The sequence below is a fragment of the Elephantulus edwardii genome, unplaced genomic scaffold, assembly GCF_000299155.1.
Source record: "Elephantulus edwardii isolate Elephantulus edwardi_28Jun2011 unplaced genomic scaffold, EleEdw1.0 scaffold00297, whole genome shotgun sequence".
Classification (NCBI taxonomy): Eukaryota; Metazoa; Chordata; class Mammalia; order Macroscelidea; family Macroscelididae; genus Elephantulus; species Elephantulus edwardii.
In genome coordinates, this window is record NW_006400047.1 from 829,257 (window position 1) to 837,449 (window position 8,193).

The window sequence follows — 8,193 nt, forward strand, 5'->3', positions numbered from 1 at the left end:
GTGATGTGCCAATCATGGTAATGGGCACCCATGGTGGACAGTGTTGGCTGGAGCTTCCCGACTAAATCAAGCCTGGAAGCAGGAGCGGCATCCACTTCCAAAATGGCTTGCCTCTGGAAACTCTATGTATGAACATTGCTCAGGCTGTTCGTTCATAGAGTCGCTATGAGTCATCTATGACTCGACGGCATTAAACAACAACAACAATACCAAGTGTATTGATTATGGATCCAAGCAAGAAGAAATGAGACCACTTCAGTTGTCTCGTCATATATTGTGATGTTGCCTTAGCCAGTGGTATGGATTTTTTTTCCTTGATATTGAGATATAATAAATAATGAAGGCTATAGTCTTCCTTTTGTAATAAGCACCTATAGCCCTCCTCATTTCCAGCAAGCAAAATTGTGTCATTTGCATACCACAGATTGTTGATGTACCTTCCTTCAACTCTGATGCCACATTCTTCTTCAGATTCCAGCTTTTGAAATGATTTGCTTTGCACATAGATCTTCTACATATGGAGAGAGGATACAGCCTCATTGGACACATTTCTTGATTGTAAACTATTCAGTGTTTCCCTGTTCTGTTCAGACAACAATATTTGGTGTAGGTATAGATTTCACATGAGCACAATTCTCAATGTCATGAACAATTTTTTATTATTTACACAATCAAATGCCTTTTCATTATAAGTAAAGCAAAAGTATACATCCTTCTGCTACTCCCTGCTTTCGGCCGAAATCTTCTATCAGCCTGGTCTCCCTGGTGCCACAGCCTCTTCTAAATCTAGCTTGAACCTCTGAAATTTGTCTGCCAATGTCCAAGTATAAAGAATTAGCAGTAAGCATTAAAACTATCAAATCTACATCTAAATTGTTAAAATTATAAGTGTTGTTTTAAATGTTTTGATAAATGTTGTTATAAATCAATGTGAAAGCAAAATCTTCAAAAACATAATACTTATTAAAATGAAACACGAGAATCTGGGAATAAGTTGCCAAATTAATAATAATGAGAATGGATAGGCGTAATTTGAGTGAAAATTTATAAAACATTGTTCTTTTTATAATCATTCATACATATTTTGTTTCATAACATGAATTACAATACATACATTTCAATGATCCATTCATTTCACATCATCTTTACCTTCACACATTCTAAGAAATATCCATTGGTTGTCAATTAACTTTCTCTTCTTTCCCCATTACCCCCTGCAGTAACTATGTTAAACTGAGTCTCAGTGAGTAAACATCTCTTTAGTCTTTATTACAATGTTCTTACACAATATTTGGCCTTTTGTGACTGGATTAATTTAGCCTGTCCTCTAGACTCATCCATTTTTACCTAGTGTTTCAGAAATTCTTTGTTGTTTTTCAATGTTTCACAGTACTCTATTTGTTTTTCAGTGTTGCACAGTACTCTATTATGTGAATGTATCATAGCTTCTCCTTCCATTGGCTTACTGATGGATACTTGAGTTGTTTCCATCTCTTTGCTATCAGGAATAATGCTTTGCTATTGTGAATAATGCTAAAACCATGGGTGTGCGTACATCTGTTTGTGTCCCAGCTCTTACTTCTTTAAGGTATATTCCTACTAGAAGAATATTGTTGTTGTTGTGTGTTACCAGGTTGGGACTGACTCATAGCTGACTCTACATTGGATTTTCAGAGGCTGTACATTGCACAGGAGAAGATTGCCCATCTTTCTCCCATGGAGTAGCTGGTGGATTTAACCAATGTGCCTTGTGCTTGGCAGCATAACTCCTTCCCACTAGGCCATCAGAGCTCCCTTTAGCAGTGGAACAGCATGGTCAAATGATACTTCTATTTTCAACTCTTAAAGAAAATGTCATATTGCTTTCTCTAGTGACTGCATCATTTTACATTCAACTAGTGGTGTATGAAAGTTCCAAACTCACTATACTCTTACCAGCATTTGTTGCTTGCTGCCCTGTTGAACTCTGCCATTGTTGTTGGCATGAGATGACACCGCATTGTTGTTCTGATTTGCATCTCTCTAATAGCTAGTGTTCTCTTCTGTTTCATCTCCTTTAATTGGGCATTTCTTCCTCTAGTTTTGGATTTTCATCATCCTACTGCAATTTTCAGTCTCTTCTGACATCTGTTTTGGCTTTGTTTTCCTCCTCTGTCTCTGTAATGACCTTTTGTTTTCTTGGATGATAGCCTTTTTGTCAGCCCACATCTCATCTGGTCTTTGATCATTAGTGTTCAGTGCTTCTGATCTATTCTTGAGATGATTTTTTTTTAATCAGAAGGAATTGATTTAAGGTGATATTTTGGCTCTTGTGAACTTGTTTTGATTTTATTCAGCTTTATGTTAAACTTGCACATGCATAATTGGTGGTTTGCATTTAGTACCTGGCCTGATTTTGACTGCAAACAGTTAATTTCTTCAGTGATTATTTCCATAGTCAATCTGATTTCTGTGCATTCTATCAGGCAAGGTTCATTTCAAAGGGAAGCTAAAGAAGACAAAGCAAAGTATTACAATGGAATAAGTGCAAAGAGCTGGGTGAGGTCAGAAAATAAAAAGGAAAGAACTGGCTCACTTAGTATTTCTCAGGCTGAAGGAACTGAAAACAAATTCAAGCTATGATTTGCAATATTGAAGGATGCTATGGGCAAAATCTTGAGTGATCTGGGAAACACACACAATATCAAGGAATACACAAAGTCACTGTAAGGTCCTTAGAATTGACATGTTTCAACAAATAAATACAGCCCTGAATGTGCTCACCAGTCCATGCCAGGAAATTTGGAGGACAGCATCCTGGCCAACAGAAGGAGTTTCATATTCATTTCCATTACTAAAAAAGGTGATCCAACAAAATGCAAGATTATAAAATAACATCATTAATATCACATGCAAGCAAAATCTTGGTAAAGATTATCCAAAAATAGCTAGAAGAGTAAATTGACAGAGAACTACCAAAAGTTCATGCTGGATTTAGGAGAGGCCGTGACACCAGGAATATCATTGCTCATGTAAGATGGATCTTGGCTGAATGCAGAGATTAACAGAAGGATGTCTATCTGTGTTTTATTTACTGTGCAAAGGCATTTGACTCAGTGGATATTAATAAATTATGGATAGTATTGAGAGAATAGTAATCACAGAACACTTAATTATGTTTGTGTGGAACCTATACCTACACCAAGAGGCAGTTGTGCAAACACAGAAAGTGAAAACTGCATGGTTTGAAATAAAGATGATGTGTGTTAGGGTTTTATCTTTTATCCATACTTGTTCAATCTGTATGCTGAGCAAGTAATTTGAGAAGCTGGACTTTATGAAGAAGAATGTTGCATCAGGATCAGAGGAAGATTCATCAACAACTTGCATTATGCAGATGACACAATCTTGCTTACTGAAAGTGAAGAGGGCTTGAAATACTTGCTGAAGATGATAAAAGGCTATAGCCTTTAATAGAGATTACATTTCAATATCAAGAAAATAAAAAGCCTCACTACTGGCCAATAGGCAGCATCATGGTGGATGGAGAAAAGGTTGAAGTTATCGAAGTTTTTATCTTGCTTAGACCTGCAGTTAACACACTTGGTGCCAGTAGTCAGGAGATCAGAAGATGTGTTGCATTGGAAAAATCTGCTGTCAAAGACCTCAGTGTCCTGAGGAGGAGTAATGTTAGTTTCATGACTAAAGTGCACTTGATTCAAATCATGGTGTTTTCAATCCCTTGCTATGCACCTGAGAGCTGGACAATGACTAGGGATACGGGTGACAGAAGAATTGATGCTTTTTATTTAGTTATGCTGGAGAGGAATACTGAATATCCCAAAGACTTCCAAGAGAACCAACAAATAAGTCTTGGAGAAAGTTCAATCAGAGAAAGTGGAGATGAGGATGGAAAAACTTCTCATGCTTTGATTCTCTCCCAGGGACCAGTCCTTGGAAAATGACCTCATTCTCAGAGAGGTGGAGCATCAGCAAAAGTGAGGAAGATCCTCAGTGAAATGGGGACTCGAGCAATGGGCTTAAGTGTATCACAGATGGTAACGATGGCACAGGATAGGGCAAGGTTCAGATCTATTTTTCATTGGGTCACAATGAGTTGTACTTGACTTGAGGGCACTAGACAACAACAACAGTTCTTTTTTTTTTTTTATTTCTACATCTTTAACCAGATCCTCTTTTCCTGTCCTAGTTTCTTGTCCTCTCATCCTTTATCTTGTTACAATCCATCTTTAAAATTTTTATTGAAAGTACAAAACAGATACTATCAAATTTTACCAGTACTTATCTCACTAACTTTTCAAAGGTAGTATTATCACTCTCTCCTTTGTGGATTTTTTTTTCTCTCCTACATTACTTATGGGCAATCTTCTCCCGTGTGATTAACTGCCTCTGAAAACCCACCAGAGGTCAGCTATGGGTCGGCTATGAATCTACTGTACACAACAACAACAACAACAACATCATCTCTTATCCTTGGGAGATACAGAGTCTATCTTAATCTGATATTCCTCTCAAACCCAAGAAGAATGAAATTTTACCTACCTGAGATCTCATCTTGAAGAATTTACTGCTGGCTGAATGATCTGGTAGGATCACTAAATGACACAATTATGTGATTAGCTACTAAGAGAAAGATTTGGAGTTTGAGTTCACCAAGAGGAAGAAAGGCAGGACAAGCTATTTCTAAAAAATCAGTTATTGAGAACCTTAGTTTCAATTAGAACCATCGTCCTATTCTGATAGTTCACTGTGGATTGGAATAAATTCAGTGGTAGTAGTACTTGGTGGAGGATAATCCTGTGACCTGGATTTTTGGGAAAGGCTATGAGAAAGCCCATTGCTCTGAGCTTCGGAGCACTTTGTTGTCATGGTTGTTGAAGCTGTTGCTCTTAGGCCTGTTCAATATTGCCAGCTCCTCTGTGGTACTACTGGGGAGCTCTGGTGGTATAGTCAGTAGGGAATTGTGCTACTACCCCAAAGGTTGCTACCAGCAGCTCCACAGGAGAAAGATAGAAATCACCTCTTGTGTGATTTATAGCCTTGGAAACCCATAGGGTTGGATATGAGGCAGAATCGACTTGAAAGAAATGAGCTGAGTTGAATTCTATGGTACCACAGCCTATAGGGTCTGAAAGAGTCCAGTCCCTCCTACTGCCAACCCACGCTCTCTCACAGGTGGAACCTCCAGGTCACTATGTCTCACTTCAGTCATCTTTTTCTGTTACTGATTTCCAATGTGCTTGAAAAGATTTTTTTTTAAATGTTGTTGACTGCCATTGACTTGGAGTTGATTAATGGTTGACCCTCCAGTGGATTTTCAGAGGCAGTAAATTGTATGAGAGGAGATACCTATTCTCCTCCCACAGATGGGCAGTTAGGATTAGGAACCACTGGGCTAAGCAAATCCAGATGGAGTATTCTTCACTTACTTATATCCTGTGCCCTGTGCTCCATGCTTGCTTCTAGCTCCCATCTCTCTGGGATATCCGTTCTTTGAGTCTGTGCCCCTCCCTTTGGAAGGCAGGTTACTGAGTAGCTAGCTGTCTCTTTCACTAGCCAGGACTCTTCCACTTTGTCCTAAGCAGAAATGTCATCATGTTACTGCCTTGTGTTTGACAACCAATTCTTTTTCCAACCCAGATGCAAATTTTGACCTATTTTCACTTATTCTCAGTCACTGCTGTCATGCTTGGGGGTGGGAGGTGGGAGCCAGACGCCTTTGTTCACATTGCCATCTTCCTCAGATTTCAGACTATAATCACTATCTGTGGGTCATTTTGAGGCAGGGAATATGCAGATGTTACTTTTTCTTATGTTATATTTGTATATACAAATATCTTGTACTGGTGTTTTCCCCATGCATTCATGCACACATACATTTCTTACATACATTTAATATTCCTCAAAATAATACGCATACATATGGAAATTTTTGTTTCTGGTATTTTTAAATCTCTAAAATAAAAATTGTGAATATATAGAGAAGCAATGTGTCTATATGACCCAGCCTGAGAAAACAAGACCTGAGGCACAAACTGAGATTTGTACACCAATGTTCATAGCAGCATTATTCACCATCACAAGAACATGAAAACAGTCTAAAGGTCCAACCACAAACAAATGGATTGAGAAATTATGGTATATTCACACAATGGAATACTATGTAGCATGCCGGAACAATGATTTCGTAAATTATTAACTAACTTGGGAGGAACTGGAGAGCATTATGCTGAGTGAACTAACTCAGTCCCCAAAGGATAAATATTGTATAAAACCATTATTGTAGAATGAGTATAAAGATCCAAGAGTGGTGGGAGGGGTTGGAAGCAGAGGGATGAGGACGTGCAGGGGGAGGGGGTATTAAGCATGGGCTTGTCCAATTTGATGGGGTGAGGGGTTGAGGGAGATTGAAAGACTTTGTTCTTGAAAACAATGTATTCGAATTTTGTAAATAAACTAGTAGAAAAAAAAGGAATGTGAAAGGTCTTCAAATTATCTCTCATTGTCATGTTTTTTCATTTTCTAATTGTATTCAGGGATATTTTCTCCTACCCTTGTGCTGAATGTATCAGTGAGGTTTAAAATGTGAGCAATTACGATTTTGACCAAAATAAGTGGTCAACATTATTACTTTGTACACAACAAGTCTCTCCCTTGGGAAAACATATTAAAAGGTGGTTGGCTATAAAAATAGATATGCTGAGAGACACTTAAACTTTCTCTTGTTGGTAGAAAACATACAGATTTTGTTAGTAAATTTGTTTTCTTTGAGTATTACCATGGTGCTCCTGGTCTCTCTGTAAGCTTAATTCATTGCTAACAATCATCTTTTTGACTACAATAAGAAATCAGAAAATGGAAAGGAAGAATTAGACTGCAGGAAGCATGAAATTACTTTTTATACTGTAGTTGAAGGGACTTGCTGTGTAATTATTTTAATGCCTTAGTAGCCAGCTGTGAGTAGCTCTTGAAATATTCTTTGCTGTGAGAATCAATTATATACTTTCTGTCTATGCCCTTGAGGCTGGAAAGCACATTCTCTAAGGTCTGTAATCAGAGAGTGTGAGTTAGGCTCCTTTCTTGACTCACAGATTTTCTGTCTTCTGTTCACTTCATGCTATCTTTCAGAGGGACTGTCTAAGTGAAGGAGCCTTGCTTGGTATTAAAATGGTTTAAAATTTGGATAGTTAAAGAAAAGGTGAGTGGTTCAAACCCATTTAGCGGCTCTGTGGGCAAAAGATGAGTCATTCCACTGCTGCCAAGATTTACAGCCTCAGAAACCCCGTGGAGCAGTTTTGCTCTGTCCTGTAGAGTTGCTGTGAATCAGAATTGAGTTGATGGCAGTAGGCTTGGGTTTTTGGATCCAAGTAATAGGATTAGCTTCCTAATAATATTGCAACTTTATTAGTCTACAGAGATCTTTAACATACATATTTCCTTTGATTATCTCAAAAGTCTTGTGATAGAAGAAAAGCAAGCTGGATTATTTTAACTTCACAAATTAGGAAACTGAGGTCAGAAAGGTTAAGGGATTTAGTTATGACCATACAACTAAGAAATTGTAAAGCCAGAACTTGAAGGTACATCTGTTGATGCTGAATTTAATGCTTCTTCTGTTTTTGGATGTTGGAGTTTCACTTGTGCTTAGCCAAGATATGTGTGGTTAAGATGGTGCAATATTTCTATATGTTCTTCCTTATCTTTCAGAAGATGACATCTTAGAAGATGATGGAATTTTCAGTATTTTGATACTTAATGAAACTTGCTTGAAATTGAAGCGGCATCCCAAGAAAATTGGTTCAGAACAAATGTACCAAGTAAGTTCTCTTTTGCTATCAGAGTTGTATCACTTAAAAATTTGAAGTCTCTGAGCAGCCATTGAAGGGGAAGGAACTGCGGGGTTGGGGGAGGTGAGGAAAGGCAGGAAAGAGGAAGGGAGGAGTTTAGTGGCAGAAGAGGAGGTGGAGGACATGGAGATGAAGAAGAGGATTAACCTGGAGTTAGGGAACAAAGCCCCGGAGGAGGTGACAGAGTTAGTCCTTGATAATTGCAGATGTGTCAATGGAGAAATTGAGGGCCTAAATGATACTTTTAAAGAATTAGAGTCTTTAAGTATGGCTGATGTGGAATTAAGTTCACTGGCTCGACTTCCCAGCTTAAATAAACTTTGAAAGTTTGAACTTAGTAACAATA

At 38.1% G+C, this 8,193-nt stretch overlaps 1 protein-coding gene and 1 pseudogene across 1 annotated transcript in view; both read left to right on the forward strand.

The window, feature by feature from the left end:
* SUSD1 (sushi domain containing 1) overlaps nucleotides 1–8,193 on the forward strand; it is a 170,629-nt gene that overhangs the window by 80,010 nt on the left and 82,426 nt on the right. Inside the window, exon 9 of the mRNA XM_006900855.1 lies at nucleotides 7,708–7,817. Coding sequence (XP_006900917.1) covers nucleotides 7,708–7,817 — 110 coding nt within the window. The remainder of the gene's footprint in view (nucleotides 1–7,707; nucleotides 7,818–8,193) is intronic.
* The window catches only part of LOC102870779, a 9,435-nt pseudogene continuing 9,212 nt past the window's right edge, over nucleotides 7,971–8,193 (forward strand).